The sequence below is a fragment of the Myotis myotis genome, unplaced genomic scaffold (genome assembly GCF_014108235.1).
Source record: "Myotis myotis isolate mMyoMyo1 unplaced genomic scaffold, mMyoMyo1.p scaffold_m19_p_38, whole genome shotgun sequence".
Taxonomy (NCBI): domain Eukaryota; kingdom Metazoa; phylum Chordata; class Mammalia; order Chiroptera; family Vespertilionidae; genus Myotis; species Myotis myotis.
Window position 1 is genome coordinate 1,038,970 of NW_023416344.1, and position 14,926 is coordinate 1,053,895.

Genomic DNA, 14,926 nt, shown 5'->3' on the forward strand with positions numbered 1-14,926 from the left:
CCTGCGCAACCCTCGCGCCTGCGCACAGGCCGCCCCACCCACGACGCGCCTGGGGCCACCCGTAGGTCCCCCGAGTGGCCGCACTGCCCCGACCCCGCCCCCCTCAGTAGCCGGGTGAGGCGGCAGCAGCACTTTATTGGGGGCGCGGGAGGCTTGGGGGGGACGGGGCGGCGCCGGCTGTCAGAGACGCCGGAAGAAGAGCCGGGAGCCTCGGTCCAGGGTGCGGGCGGCGGGGTCCGACTGTCTGGACAGCAGCTGGCCCAGGGCGGCCCGGTCCTCGGCGGAGAGCCGCCTGCTGCACAGTTGTAGCTCCTGCAGCCGCGCGGCGATCTTGTCCCAGAGGCCGGGGCGGAGGGGACCCCGGACAGTGCAGCCTGCGGGGGTAGAAGGGAGCAGGCCTCAGGGAGCTGCTCCCCGCAAAGTCAGGTGGCCCCACGGGAGCCGGGCCCCAGGGTGCTCCCAGCCCGCGTATGCGTCCTCCTTCCTAGTGACAAGATGCCCCGAGAGGTGGGGGCCACTGGAGGAAGGGTGTGCTCTCCCAGGCGGCCAGGCAGGAGGGAGGGTGGCTGAAATAAACACTGCGTCCACATCTGTGCCTCCGAGTGTCCATGACAACGCCTGGGTCTTTCCATCCATAACGTGCGCACAGTAGGGGTGCCTGTGAGTCTCGGGCCTGATACACTCAGGACCCCAAGGGGCTTGGTGAAGGTGGAACCCCAGGAGGCCAGGTTGGAGATCTGCCACTTGGAGGAGCAGGAAGAACCAGGCCCCTGAGCACCCCACTCCCAGCCCGTCCAACTGGAGGGCAGAGCTGAGCGTCCTGCCCCAGTTGAATGTGCCAGGCTGCTGGGTGGTCTCCCCTGGGTCACCCTCAAGACAGCTCTGGGTACTGCGGGCATGCCCGCCGTGAGAACAAGCCACAGGGGCCCTGCCAGGAACTGGGAAGGTCCCTTAGTGGCAGCTTTTGCCCCCTTCCAGTTACCTGTCCTGTGCCAGCTGCAAGGGGCCCAGCCCACCCTCAACTTCTGGCCAGTGGCAGTGCCAGCCTCTTCAAAGGAGGCACCTGGGCTGCAGGCAGGTCCCTGAGGAGGAAGCTGTGTCCCCAGCCCTGGTGTGGTAGATGTGGCCACCATCCCCAGAGCTCACCTGCCAGGCCCAGGAAGCTCAGGCCTTGGGGCCGCTCCTGCAGGGCAGACAGGAGCTCCTCCAGGCCAGTACAGCTGATCTCAGGGTTGGCAGACAGGTCCAGTGAGACAAGTGAGGGGCAAAGAGGGAGACATCTGGGGTGAGGGAAGAAGTGAAGGGGTCAGTTTCCAGGGAGGGAGGCCCCCATCACTAGGGAAAGCTGCTCCAGACAAACCCACTGCTCTGTGGGCCAAGCTAATAAGCCCAACAGGTCTTGCCCCCAGCCTGGCACAGGCACAGGTGTTCCTCCACAGCTGTCAGGGCACTGCCAGGGGCCAAGGCTGTAGTGACCAGGCTTGGGGCACATTCAGGAGGGAGCTGGCACCACCTTTGCTCCCCTTTCCTGACTAGTGCCCCCCCCAGACCCAAGGCTCCTGGGCCTAGAGATCAGAACCCCCTCAGGAAGCGGGGCATGGGCAGGGTGGTGTTACCTGCTCAGGTCTCTCACTGCCTGGTCACCCAGGTGGTTTGCAGACAGGTTCAAGTGTGCCAGGGCACAGCCTTCCTAGACAGCAGAGGCCCAAGGCTGCAGTGAGTGGGTGCTTGTCCTCCCTGCCTCCCAGAGGCTCACACAGCGGAGGGCAGACAACTTCCTTCTTTCTTGGGGGTGAGGGGGCATCAGAGGGAAGCAATATCCCCTCAATTTGCAGATCAGAATGACTTGAGAATCATGGGTACCCCGCCCTGCCTGGAAGTACCCCCAAGAGAGAGCACTGGGAGGCCTGACACTCCCTTGGACCGGCTTGGGGGCCAGGGGGCCACCTGGGATCCACAGCCCAGGTCAGGGAGCTTCCCCAAGGCTGTTATTCAGAACCTGCAACGCTCTCCCAGCCCCTGCCCCTGCCCAGCCTTCGGCCGGGTGGCCCAGGGTTCCCATGGCTCGGTGTTTGGCCCAACCACGTACCTTGGTCAGGTATCTGACCACGGGTTCCACCAGGCCCGAGTCAGTCTTGCTGGCCACTATGGAACTGACTTCCAAGTGCAGGAGGGTCTGGGCGGGCAGGCTCTGCAGGGTCTGGGACAGGGCGGTGGTGCCCAGGATGTTGTAGGACAGGGACAGTGTCTTCAGGTGCTTGGCATCTGAACCAGGGGCCAGAAGCGCTATCAGCCCTACACAGCACCACTCAGCCCAGCTGCAGAGTCCTGGACCCTCTGGGGAGCTGTCACCGAGACCTGGTGCACAGGGAACAGGCCTCTTGCCTGGGGATGAGGGGGTGGGCCAGACTCCTGAGCCCAGCTTCGCCCCATGTTTCTGGCCTCTGCCTGCCCTGACCCACCGCAGGACACCCAGGTTGCCTGAGATAGGCCCTGGGCAGGATGTGTGGGTGGGGCCGGGGAACACTCCTCTACTGCCCTAACCCCAGACTCCTCCCCCACTGCTGCTCACAGTCCCACCACCGCTGCGGAAAGGCCCTCCGGGAAGTGCTGAGACTGGCTCTCTGCGGCCCTGCTGGGTGTACGTGGGATGATTCTGGCCCATGGAACAGCTGGTGAGAGCAGTGGGGCTGGGACTCTGCCCTGTGGTACGATCTGGCTGGGAAAGTACCAGATGCCTCTACCCTGTCTGTCTACCTACATGCGTCCAGCAGCCAGGCTGATGCCCCAAGGCCCCTCTAGCTCAAGGCTCTCCGAGTCCCTGCACACGCCCTACTGATGGCAACTGGAACCCTGGGGTCAGGGAGTGGACATGTGGTCAGCTCACCTAAGAAGGCTCGGCCCAGCGCTGCCTGGTGGCTCAGGAGGAAACCAGGGCCGAAGCCACAGGCCCGAAGGTGCAGAGTGCTGAGTGCAGGGCAGGCCCGCAGGACCGAAGCCAGGGCCTGACTACAGCCATCCCCGAGGGGGTTCATGCTTAAGTCCAGCTCCTCCAAGTTCTGGGAAGACACAGGCCCCCCATAGGATCTGCTGTCCTTCCCCGCTCCCCCACACCCCTCACCCCGAGCTGGGCACCAGTCAGCACCCCAGGTGTGCCTTCCCACCCATCTCCCCCATGCCTTTACCTGCAGGGTGGCTTTGCCCACCAAACCGGAGGCAAGCTGGCCAAGGCCTTCAGGGCCCAGGTGATTGGAAGAGAGGTCGAGGAGGGTCAGGCCAGGCAAAGTGTCCAGGGCGGCCAGCAGCTCAGTGGCACAGCTGTCCCCCAACCGGTTCCCTGCCAGGCGCAGCTCCCGGAGCGCTGAGTGCAGCTTGAGGGCCCGAAGCAAGGGCGTGAGCTGGGCCTGGCGCAGGGCCAGGGAGCAGGCGCTGAACAAGGGGCCCACACCCTGGTGCTCCATGGCCTGCAGCACCTGCGGATGCTCCCCTGCAAGGGGACGTGGTGTCACCAGGGCCAGAGCCGGCCTGTCTACCCCTTGAAACCTGCACAGCCCTCCTCACTCCCGAGCCCACCTGCTCCAAGCCAGTGGTGGGCTCCATGCAGCCTGGTGGCGTGCAGACCTGTATCTGACCAGGAAGGCCCTCCCCACCTCTCAGCCTGGCGGCTCCCAGAGGTGCCAGACTTCTGGCCCGGCCCAACCTCTCAGCTCTGAGGTCTCTACAAGGTCCCACCTTCACCCCACACAGCTTCCCCCACATACTGCTCATAGTAGGGGCACTGATAGGGGAGGAAAACCCAAGGACAGGTGTGGATACCGGGAGACCTGGCAGTGGCAGTAACAGGTGGAGCCCACGTGCCCAGCCCCTCTACCCAGGCCACTGTGGGCCTCCTGGGCCCTTACCCTGTTCCAGGCTCTGGCAGGCCCTGCGGTAACGGTCGGTCAGTGGGGGGAGGTCCCATGAGGTCACTTCAGCCAACACCTGAAAGCACCATAGGTAGGCAGCCCTGGGGAACCCAGCACCAGGGACGCCCACACTCGGGGCCTGGTTCCCGCCACTCACCTCCTCATTGCTCTGCAGCACATCGGGGATGGGATCCTGCGGGGCCAGCAGGGCCCCCTCCTTTCGTAGTGTGAGCCTGGGCAGCAGCCCGCAGGCCTGGTAGTAGCGCTGGGCAGCCTGCTCGGCCAGCCAGGCCACAGAGTGGGCCTCCTTGCTGTGGGACCAGAGGCTGCATTGAGCCTGGACCTGGCCACATCCCTGCACAGCTGAGGAAATGCCCCTGGGCTCACCCTCAAGCTCTGGGGCGAAAGCTCCCTCGCCTGGCTCCTCCCCTCCCCACAAGCCGCCTCCAGCTCCCGGGCCCCTCCCAGGGGCCACAGGACCTCACTGGCCACTCCAGGGCCAGCCTATGCTTGAGAAGAGCCCCCCGCCCTTGCCTGCGGCCCCACCCCAGCGACCAGGCCCCAGGCCAGCAGGGTGATATGCTCCACCTGGTGCACAAACACCAGGGTTCTTGGCTGCCACAGGGCAGAGCCCACAGGGGCACAGAGGGAGCCGAGATGCCTCACCCGTGGGGGACGGGGATGAGGAAAAGGTTATCCTGAACGCGAACTCGAATCCGGATGGTAGGAGGCAGGACTGGCCCCTGGAAGGGGGCAGAGGGGTAGTCGAGTCAGAAAAAACAGCCCCCAGCCCTGCCCACCCCACCCGAGCCAGGGGCTGGCTCTGTGCCAGGCCTGCACACCCACCGAGGAAAGGCCGGCTGCAGGGGTGTCCCCGCTGCTGGGGACGTGAGGACTCTGCAAGGGCTCCATGGCCGAGCTGCCGTCTGCACCTGCTCGGACCGTGGCACTCCAACTCCTGAGACGGGGCAGCTGGCTCTGCCTGGCCTGGGCCCGTGGCCTGACAGGACTCTCGTCACTGCTGGACTCCGAGGCACTGCGCCTGGTCCTGTACCCACGGCTCTGGGGGTGGGGTGGGCGGCGGCCCTGGGTCAGCAGCACGTCATTTTCCAGCCAGGTCCCGGCCAGACACTCCTCCTCAGGGATCAGCGCTGCCGTGGGAGTGGGGGCCTCACCCAGGCCCCGAGGTGGGCCAGGCTTGGGGCGGCAGCTCCAGGCACTGCCCACTCCTCGAATGGCTGCCCAGTAGGCTGCCCGGCCAGCTGCTGCCACCTTCCTGTTGTTGACATGGCCAAGCACGCAGGCCCCAGCTCGCTGTGCTGGAGCAGAGTGCCGAGGCCTCTTCTGGGGGGCCCCAGGTGGGCCCCCACTGTCCTCACCCTCCGAGCTGCTGCTGCTGGCCAGCTGGTGCCTGCTCCTCCGCGGCCTGGCCACAGCCGGCACTGCCTTTGCCTCCCAGACCCTGGCATTGGCCTGAGAGGCCTCTGGGAGCCCTGGGCAGGGGCTCGAGGAAGGAGAGGTCTCAGGGTCAAATAGATGGTCACTTGGGAGGCTCCGGGGAGCTGTGGGGAGATGGAGTCTGCAGTGAGGAGGGCCCTGTACATCCCTGCCACCCACGTGAAAATGCCCGGGGCCCAGGAAACTCTCCAGGTGGGGGCGGCGTCCCGGGGCAGGAGGTCCCTGCTTGCCTCGGCCCTCGGAGGCCTCCCTGAGCCTCCTCTCCATGGCGCCAGCCTTCTCTCGTGTCTCGCGGTCCAGGTCCCGGTGGTACAGCCTCAGCCACTGCTGCAGCGTCTCCAGCGGGCTGTGGCCCTGTGTGGCACCCAGCTGAGCAGGGCCGGAGGGACAGACCCACCTCCGTGGCCGTGCCCACCTGGCCCTTGTCCCCACTCACCTTCCTGGTTCGGAGGGTGACCGACGCCCCCCGTTCAATGAGCAGCTCAGCCACCTCAAAGTGGCCACAGTTGAGAGCATCGTGCAGGGGAGTGATGCCCTCGCAGCCCTGGCCGCCTGGGTCGTCCACGGCGGCCCCGTGGTCCAGCAGGAAGCGGACGATGTCTGTGGGACGGGGAACATGAGCCAGCTTCCGGCACCCTGCTCGGACCCCTCCCTGTGTGTGACAGACCCTTGCCCACGCTCACCCAGATGTCCGTAGTTGCAGGCCTCGTGCAAGGGTGTCCAACCACAGTAGTCCCGAGGGTTCAGGGGGTGACCCTATGACCAAGGATGGGAAGTAGCCTGACCCCGAGTGCCCCACAGCCTGGCCTTCCCTTAGGGCTGAGGCCAGAGGAGGGCCAGGGCCTGGGTCCCACCAGAGCAGGTCCCACGGTCCATCAGCAGCCTGGCCTGGCCGGTTCCCACCACGAGGCAGAGCGCCACCCCGAGGGCGTGCGCAGGGCCAGCAGCACGGTGCTGCCTCCCCTCCCCTCGGGACAGGTAGTGGACCCCCCGAGAGTCCCTGCTGCCCCACAGGGTGGGGGGACGGTCGCAGGCCCACCTGCCGCACAAGGTCCTGGACGCGGCGCAGCTGGCCCTCGATGCAGGCCCGGTGGAGCAGCGTCTCCCCCACATCGTTGCGCCGGTTCCACTGTGGGCACAGGCACCACAGAACAGATGTGTGTTGGGGGCAGAAGCAGAGGGGACCAGGCCACGCTGGTGAGCCCCAGAGGGACCCCCCACCCCCCATGGGCCTCACCTTGTTCACCTGCTGCCGGCCCAGGCAGCCCCGCAGCTCCTCCTCCTCCTCCAGGTCCTGGGACTGGCTCTCACCCTCTGTGACAGCCGAGCGGGCACCGGTGAGCAAGCCCACCCCACCCAGCCCTCTGGCCCCACCCAGCCCCCGGGCTGTGGTGTGTCCTCCCTCCACTGAGAAACATCCTTGTTAGGACAAGTCACACTCACATTGAAGACAGCGTGTCCTTAAAACAGACAAACAACCGCTTGTCCTTGAGCCAGGCTCCCTCTCCCTGTGCACTGTGGCCTCCACCCCAGCTCCCTGCACCCCTTCCCTCTTCACTCTGCTCCTGCCTCTGCCCGCCTGTGCCTCTGGCCCCTTCTGGAGTCTTTCCTCACGGTGACCGTCTGAACAGCTCTGCCTGAAGTTGTCTCTGGTCCTGCCACACCCTGCCTGTGGCCCCCTGTACCGCCGCCCCAGCAACACCCAGCCAGCGCCTCTCAGCCAAGGCCCAAACCTCCCACCTGCCCGGACACTCGCCGAGGGCCTCTCACATCCAACACTGAGCCACTCCTCCTAGCCCAGCCCTCCCTTCCTGCCCCCACTGCCCTGAGATGGTGCAGCCCAGGCCCACCTCAGACTGTCCCTCATGACCACACTGGCCTCCAGGGACACCCACACCACGGTGTCCGGGAAGAGCGAGCCCCACTCTCACCTGTCCCGTGTTCCACATGCCCTTTCCGCAGGTCACCCTCACTGCCTCCCCCATGGACACCGACCGGCTCCCATCACCACACCCTCCGGGAAGTCCCAAAGCTGCCCAGGCTCTCTGTGCACCCCTCTCTGCCGACCTCACGGCACTGGCCACCCTCCTTGCACGGAGCTGTCTCCTGTCACAACCTGTGATCAGGCCCCATCCTCACCAACCGCAGCCCTGGGCCCCGCCTGAGCGGGCGAAGGGGAGAAAGCACCAGGGCTGCTGGCAGCGTTCAGGCCTCACCGCTGTCTGAGAGCTCCACCTCGCTGGCCTCCATGGTGTCACTGGCCTCCTCCCCTTCCCGGTCCTCCTCCTCCTCCTCCTCCTCGTCCTGGTCCACACGCAGCTCCTGGAGCCTGGCTTTAGTGCCAGGAGCCTCCTGGGGCTGCAGCCGCAGCTGCACGGTGTGGAGGTGCTGCAGGACCTGCCTCTACAGAGCAGGTGACACCCAGTCAGGGCCACAGGTGCACCAGCTACACCGGGGGCGGGGGACACAGGGCGGGGACAAGGGCACCAGCTGGGTGGATGGGGCCACACCTGCAACTGGGGCTGCTGAGCCTGCTGGGCACAGCCGAGAGCCTTCTGGAAGCATGGTGCCAGCTCCTCATAGGTGTCACCGGCCTCCTCGCGGGACAAGGCAATGTTCAGCCAGGTCTTGGCCTCCTGGAGCAAGAGGAAGATAAACGGGTTCCGTGATGGCTGCCCCAGGTGCAGAGACCCCAGGCATGGTGCCACGGCTCACCTCCAGGGCATTGCCCTCACGCAGCCTCAGCTCCTCTTCATAGTGGTGCACAGCCCCACGGGGGTCCTTCATGTCTCCCAGGGTGGTGGCCAGGGACACATGGATGACGGCCAGCTCGGGCCCCGGCCTGTTCAGCAGCTCCGCAAAGTCCAGCTGAGGATGCAACAGGGTGGCTACTGCACACCTTCCGGGCCCAGAGCATTGCAGTCCCTCCCCTCCCCACCCCTCCCCTCCAGCCGGGGTGCACCTGCTTCTGGTAGGCCTTCGCTGCCTTGGGGAAGTCGCCTGCTTTGGAGAACAGGTCCCCCAGCTGCTCACAGATGCCCATGGCGCTCTGAGGGTCACTGCTCTCGGACTCCTCCAACTGCTGCTGCAGCCGGATCACCGCCAGCACTGACGGGAAGAGCCTCATGCGAGGGGGCGGCAGACACAGGGCCCAGCCTGGCTCTGCCATTGGTTAGCCCTGTGCCCTCAGACGGGCCACCCACCCCGCCCAGCCAGTTTGCCCGTTGGTAAGAAGGGGTAGTCAGAGAATCAGCCCCGGGGGGTTGTTGCAAGGGCCACAAGAACTAACAGATGATGCTGGCTCGCAGCAAAGGCAAAGGCAGACCACTGCCGGCGGCTGCTGACGCCACCATCGGCACTCCGGCCACACACCCTGTCCACTCCGAGTGGAGACGGCTTTTGTCTCATTTGCAGAGGGTGCCAGTTCCCGTGGAAACGTCTCGTCTCCTGACCACCCTCATGGCCTCTGCACACACTGTGTTGTAGACTCAGATAAAAGTGGGGTTCTCCTCCCAACAGGAATTGGGGCTGCCACCTCCCCAAGGACACATGCCTGGCCCCCTTTGCCAAGGAAGGGGAGCCCTTAGCCCCTGGGGTCCCCTTCCAGGCTCACCATACTTGAGGGTCTGGCACACAGTCGCTCTCTGCAAAGGCTTCTGGGAGCCCAGCCTGTAGGCCTTCTTCAACGCTCTCTTCGCAGCCAGAAAATCACCCAGGTCTTGGAGAACCTGGGGATGAGGGAGGTGAGCTCGCATTCCCCAGGCCCCTGGCCAGCCCGCAGCTGTGCCCGCACCCCCGAGGGCACCTGTGAGATGAGGACGCAGCACTCGCTCTCCATGAACCCCTTCCGCATGGTGCGCGCACACTCCCGGGCCCCCTCCAGACAGCGCATAGCCTGGGAGTGCTGCCCCTGACGCCAGTGGGTGGCGCCCAGGTTGTAGCGGGCGCGGTACAGGTCCTCGTGCAAGTGGTTCTGCCTGCGGGTGACGAGCACTTGGTGCCCAAGGCGCCAGCACGGACCCGAAGCACTGAGGTGCCGCTTCTGATGGGTGCCACCTGGCCCAGCTGCCCCCCAGCTCCTCCCCTGGCACGCAGCAGACATGCCAGGCTGCCCCCCTACCCCCCAGGGCTGCTTCCTCTAGCAACAGGGGACTTAGCTCCGTCCTGGGCAAAGTGGGGCAGAAAGATGCTCTTACTCGGCAAGAAAGATGCTCTTCTTGAAGTAGTCGTTGCACAGGGCCGTCTGCCGCAGACTCTCGAAGGTGAGGCCCAGGTTGAGGTAGAGTCGGGCCCGCATCTCACTCAGCTCTCGCTTGGGCAACGTCCCTGGAAGACGACCCCTCCTGACACTCAGGGCCTTGACCCCAATTGGGGTCTCCGGCTTTGGGCCCCATCCCGCACCCCTCCTCCCGCCTCTCACGGGGGTCCCAGGGGTTGCGCTGGGAACCAAGAGCAGACAACGGATTGCCAGGTTTGAGGCTGCCAGGAGCACGGACTGGGCGTCCCCTCATGAGGGGGCTTCTAAGAACAGACCCCAGCCTCACAAGGGGAGGCCCAGGCAGGAGAACCCACCACACAGGCTGGCAGGCGGCGGGAACACTTCCTCCACCCACAGCTCTGGGGGCAGAGGGTGGGTAGGGCTGCACCCCGGGGCACTCACTGTGCAGCTTCTCATCCACAATAGCCAAGCTCTTTTCAAAGGCAGCTCGAGCCTGCAGCAGGGCCTGCTGCGACTGGCTGTGGTCATAGATGTCCAGGTGGGTGCGGCCAATGGTGGCCCAAGCCCTCTGCACCTCAATGTGGTTGGACAGGGAACAGGCCAGCTCCAGGTAGTGCTGCTGGTGCTGGGGCGCAGAGGGACAGTGGCTGTGACCAACCCTTGCCTCAAGCAAACCCCACGTGTCACTCAACTCCGGGGGGTCCCTATGCTTACACAGGAGAGCCCCCTACTCCCTGGAACACCCCTCCCCCTGAGCATCTCCTCTATGCCAAGGGCTGCCTGTGGGGACACTGGCTCCACAGCCCAGCAAGCAAACGTCAGGCTAGGGGAGGAACAAGGCGTGAAGGTTAGTTTGGTTCCTGCACCCCAGCAGCAAGAGCCAGGGCAGGCTCTGTGTGAACAGTGGGTCCTGACCCTCACCCCCCAGGTCACAAACACAGCTGAAGTGATGTGTTCATTAGTGGTTGTTTCTGGGGCCAAACTCCAGGAAGAGATGGTGGTGCAGCCACGCGAGGACCAGCTGACCATCCACCGGCACAGCCCAGTCTCGGCATGTCCCCCTTAGCCAGAGGCTGGGACAGTAGGCTGTTCCTCTGTCCTCAGAAAGGGACCCCTGCCCAGCCAGCGTGGCTCAGTGGTTGAGTGTGGACCTATGAACCAGGAGGTCAGAGTGGCTCTGACCCTCAGGCTGAGAATTTTGGGGACCCCCCCGCAAAGAGCAGGCCCGGGAGGACTGGGTCTGGCAGGCTTGGGTGCTGGGTGGGCACGCCCACCTGCAGGGCGGCCGAGTAGTCCTCCATCTCCGCCAGCCGCTCCCCGATCTTCCTGTGGGCCACGGCGCAGCCCAGGGCGTCCTCGGCGCTCTCCCGCAGCCGCAGCTCCTGCTGGTGCTCCTGCAGGGCCTCGGAGTAGCGGCCTGGGTGCAGGCGGGCGGGCTTCAGCAGGCCGGGCGGTCGGCCGAGGGCCGTGCCCGACAAGGCTCCCCGCACCCGCCCCGGGTCCCCAGGCCCCCGAGCTCCCCGGGCCCCAGCCGTGGACCCCACCCGGCCCCGCGCGAGAAACACACCATGGCTGGCCAGCAGCTCCCCCAGCTGGTGACAGATGGCGGCCTCCTCACGCAGCTGCCCGCTGTTCTGGGCCTTTGCCTTGGCCTTGTTCAGCTCTACAGAGAGACAACGAGGCCGGGAGGCTGAGCCTCTCCGCCCGGGCCCGCCCCCGGCCCTCGCACTGGGGCGCTCGGCCCGGGAACTTACGGCGAAGCTCGCGGTCCAGGCTCATAGTCCGGACACCGCGCAGAGATCCAGCCGCTGGGAAGAATCCGGATTTCCCGCGCTCTCGCAGCCCGGTCCCTGGCCCTTGCGCAAGCGCAGCACCGCCCCGCTCGGCGCAGAGCATCCCGGGAAATGTAGTCCAGCCGCCCGAAGCATCCCGGGAGCTGTAGTCTGGCTGCTGCTGGGCGGGAAGAGCTTCGCGAGAGAGCGGCCGCCTGCCAGGACTTGGCGTCGTTTGGATGGGGAGGTACCCCCGCCGCCCGGGCCCCGCAGACGTCCCCCGACACACACACAGCAAACCAACCACAGGGGCGAATTTTCCTAAGGGGGCACTGTCCTCATGCAGGAGGTGATCTGTGATCCGCAGGCTGAGAATTTGTGCACATCCACGTGGTCCGACGAGCCCAGAATGTGGCTGCACTACCGACCCTTTTGGAGACTCAAACTCGGTGCTGCCGGGGGAGGGAGGTATTTCTCCGTTAGAGCTGCAGATCCAGGCTGTGCTGAGAGGCGGCAGGAGTGGCACTTGCCCTGCGCGGTGCTGGCTGCTCTGGCTTGGTGTATCCAGGCCCAGGCCCAGCACCTGCCACGCCTGGGGCTCAGTCCCTGCCACATGGCATGCCCAGGGCACCGGGTGCCATGGCTGGCATCCCAAAGGCCCCGGAGGAGCAATGGAAGGAAGGAGTGGGAGATGGACGTGTTTATTATTCTAAAAAAGAACAGTTCATTGATTTTTAGAGAGATGAAGGGAGAGGGAGAGAGAACCATCAATGTGGGAGGGAACATTGATCAGCTGCCTCCAGCATGTGCCCTGACCAGGAATCCAACTGGCAACCTCCTGGTGCACAGGATGACGCCCAACCAACCGACCCACACAAGCGGGGGTGCGTGTTTCTTCTCTGTGGAAATCAGAAGACTCCCATTGGGGTAAAGCTGCACCCAGTGGTGGACAACAAGGCCTGTCAAGGAGGGAGTGATGTGGAGGGCAGATGGGTCCTTGAGTCCAAGAAAGGCTACCCTGGGCCAGTGCCTAGGGCCTAGGCCATAGGGGTGGGGCGAGGTCAAGCCTGAGGAGCTGCCAGAGGTGGGAAGTTAGACCTGGAGACCCACCGCCTCTTCTGAAGAGTGCAGTGCTCCGCTGGGCACCCAGGCAGGCCTGGTTATGGGGGAGCAAGGCCGGGAAGCAGACTGGCTCAGCGAAATGGACAGAGCTGCTAGAAAGGTGTGGCCGGGCTCCCCCTGCAACACCAGCATTCTCAGGGCGGCCCAGGTCCTGGGGGCCCGATTACCCTTCAGAGGACCCAACTGCTCCATGCCTCAGTTTCCCCGCTGATCGGACAGGGATATATGTATACAAGGTGGTGCTGAGCAGGGGCTGGAGGCTTGAGGTGGGGAGGCCCCAGGCTGGCGGCCAGCAGAGGCTGAGCCCTGGCTGGGAGACAGGCAGAGCCCAGGGAAGCCCATGAGGCAGTCTTCTCATAAAGAAACACAGACAAGACATGGGTTGGAATTTTTTTAAAACTATAGTTACATACAGAAAATATCCAAAGAGAACGCAGACCACAAAAGTGACATGGAAGTCATTTACAACAGTGGTAAAAACACCTCTCACTCCACTCTTAAAAAATTAGTTTTATTATCTTTGCAATGTCTCACTTTAGGTGAACTGAGAATGGAGTGTTCGCAGGGAGTGGGGTTGAGAAGGAGCGGGCAGCTGGGTCTGCACTGCCCCGCTGCCCCCACAGCCGCAGAGGTGGCACTTCCGCCTGCTCGGGTCAGGATGCCAAGATGGCAGGGGGTCCTGGAGACAGACCACTGGTGTCTCTGTAAATCAGTGGCCCACAGAGATGATGCCACAGGTTTGTGGCAACCCCATGGGAGCTGAAACTCACCAGGGTTCCTGGCTGCCCCGGGCTGCAAGGTGACATCACAGGGCTGGGATGTGTTAGCAGTCCTCTTGGGCAACCCAGACATACCTGTACCTCCTACAAGGAGGGCCCTCTGGGCGCAGTCCCACTTCCTCACCCACCCTTGGCTGCAGGCAATGTGGGCTGTAAGCCCTCGTGTGTGGCGGACCCTTCTGCCACACACACAAGGCTGTTGGTCCCAGGCAGCCATATACCTTCCTTCACTTGCACACAGAAACCTGCCCTCTCCCACCCTGCCCCCCACCCCCAGGAAAGCCACTGGGGCTTCCTTCTGTTGACTCAATCTCACACAAACCACCCAGGTACAACTAACTGGGAAGCCCCATCCCAGCCTGGATGCCCTCACAACACCATCACTTGGAAATCCAGAAACTAGAGACTGTCGGTCCCTAAGAGAGGCCGAGATGCAGTGACACAGCACAATCTCCTACACACAGGACACCTGACATGCATCTACCTGAAAGTCTCCTTTTCGCCCACCAGGTGGGGGGCAGCCTGAGGACAGTGGGACTCACCCCAGGGTGTGTTCAAATTGAGATCGAAGGGAGTGGAGGGGCTGCAGTGGGGTCCTTTATAGAGTGCCTCCTGGTACCCTCAGTGACCAGGCCATCTGCAGGAGAGCGACCCCCCCAAAACCCCATGCCCTGGGCTTGGAGCAGGAAGCCAAATAGTTTCTTTAGAGTAGCTCGGGGAGCCAGCCTGGCAGGAGAACCGAGTGGAGGGCCAGGAGAGGGAGGAGCCTGAGAGAGGCCAAGCTGTGGCTGCACTGCCCACTGAGCCCTGTGGGGTCAGAGCAATGGGACTGCTCTGAGGCACAGGGTGGGCCTGACCGGGGGCAAAGGAAACGGTTCTTTGGTATCAAAACAATGAAAAGCCGTGTCTCCTTAGCAAAGGGGGAGGCCCTCTCCAGCAGCTATGAGGGTCCCAGCATCCTCCAGACAGGGCTGCTTTTACCCTGAGGCCCACACACCTGGCATGCTCACTGGGGCCGAGCTGCAGGGTCGTGAGGCCTGGGTGTGTGTGTGTGTGTGTGTGTGTGTGCTCGTGCGGGGGGGGGGGGGGGGGGGGGGGGGGGGCGCAGCAAAGGCGAGGCTAGGAAGGGACTGCCTCTCACCGGTGAGAAACTACGCTGCCCAGGCGCTGACCTCCACAGTGGGTCCCAGACACAGGACTAACAACGGTCCCGAGAGCATGGGGCAGCTGGCTTACCTGACCCTCAACCAGCCAGGCTCTGCCATCACCAGTGGCTCCCAGAGCTTTCCTCATAGCCTCGGGGTGTTTCACCCTCAAAGCTGAATACAGAAAATAGATTCTCTCTTGCTAAATTTGCATAACTTACAGAGGAGCCTATAAAGAATTTCATTTATTTCCTAGGAAGAGACAGAATTTCACCCTGCATTCCGAAACATCCGCTGAGCCCAGGTGGCCAAGTCCTGCCTCCCTGGAGTGGCTGGGGGGTGCGCTGAGGCTGTTACGAGACCCCTGCCCCTGTCCACTCCCCTGCTGGGGCCCATGGTGGAGGAAGCAGCATCTCCGTGTCTCCTAGGGGCACACTGAGGGATGTGTGGCTCTGACCCCCAGGCCCACCAAAGTTTCCCCACTGTCCAATCACAGCCACGCCTTACCCTTGAACAAAACAGAAAG

The 14,926-nt window shown here is 64.1% G+C and overlaps 1 protein-coding gene across 7 annotated transcripts; it reads right to left on the bottom strand.

Moving 5' to 3' along the window:
• Positions 1-117: 117 nt before the first annotated feature.
• TONSL (tonsoku like, DNA repair protein) lies at positions 118-11,436 on the bottom strand. 7 transcript variants are annotated; one of them, XM_036303706.1, is made up of 26 exons: positions 11,337-11,436; positions 11,150-11,245; positions 10,857-10,999; positions 10,024-10,207; positions 9,560-9,689; positions 9,169-9,340; positions 8,977-9,091; positions 8,326-8,471; positions 8,079-8,231; positions 7,874-7,999; positions 7,580-7,766; positions 6,601-6,677; positions 6,403-6,492; positions 6,047-6,119; positions 5,800-5,963; positions 5,594-5,717; positions 4,752-5,467; positions 4,572-4,648; positions 4,063-4,216; positions 3,903-3,981; positions 3,186-3,487; positions 2,888-3,059; positions 2,090-2,265; positions 1,617-1,690; positions 1,147-1,280; positions 118-374 (listed from the first exon to the last, which is right to left on the bottom strand). In XM_036303706.1, exons 1-26 carry the CDS (start codon positions 11,359-11,361, stop codon positions 181-183), a joined length of 4,083 nt encoding a protein of 1,360 aa, XP_036159599.1. In that variant the 5' UTR covers positions 11,362-11,436; the 3' UTR covers positions 118-180. The 7 variants fall into 7 exon arrangements, 6 of the variants coding, with proteins under 6 accessions (XP_036159599.1, XP_036159600.1, XP_036159601.1 ...); XM_036303707.1 differs by having other exon boundaries at positions 279-407; XM_036303708.1 differs by lacking the exon at positions 118-374 and having other exon boundaries at positions 1,617-1,781.
• Between the last annotated feature and the right edge of the window lie 3,490 nt (positions 11,437-14,926).

Excerpts from the sequence above, each read along its gene's own strand:
- TONSL (XM_036303706.1), bottom strand. The coding sequence starts at position 11,361 with ATGAGCCTGGACCGCGAGCTTCGCC. Across the intron at positions 3,060-3,185 it reads TGGGCAAAGCCACCCTGCAG|AACTTGGAGGAGCTGGACTT; the intron begins GTAAAGGCATGG and ends GTGTCTTCCCAG. Across the intron at positions 1,691-2,089 it reads TGGTCAGATACCTGACCAAG|GAAGGCTGTGCCCTGGCACA; the intron begins GTACGTGGTTGG and ends TCTGCTGTCTAG.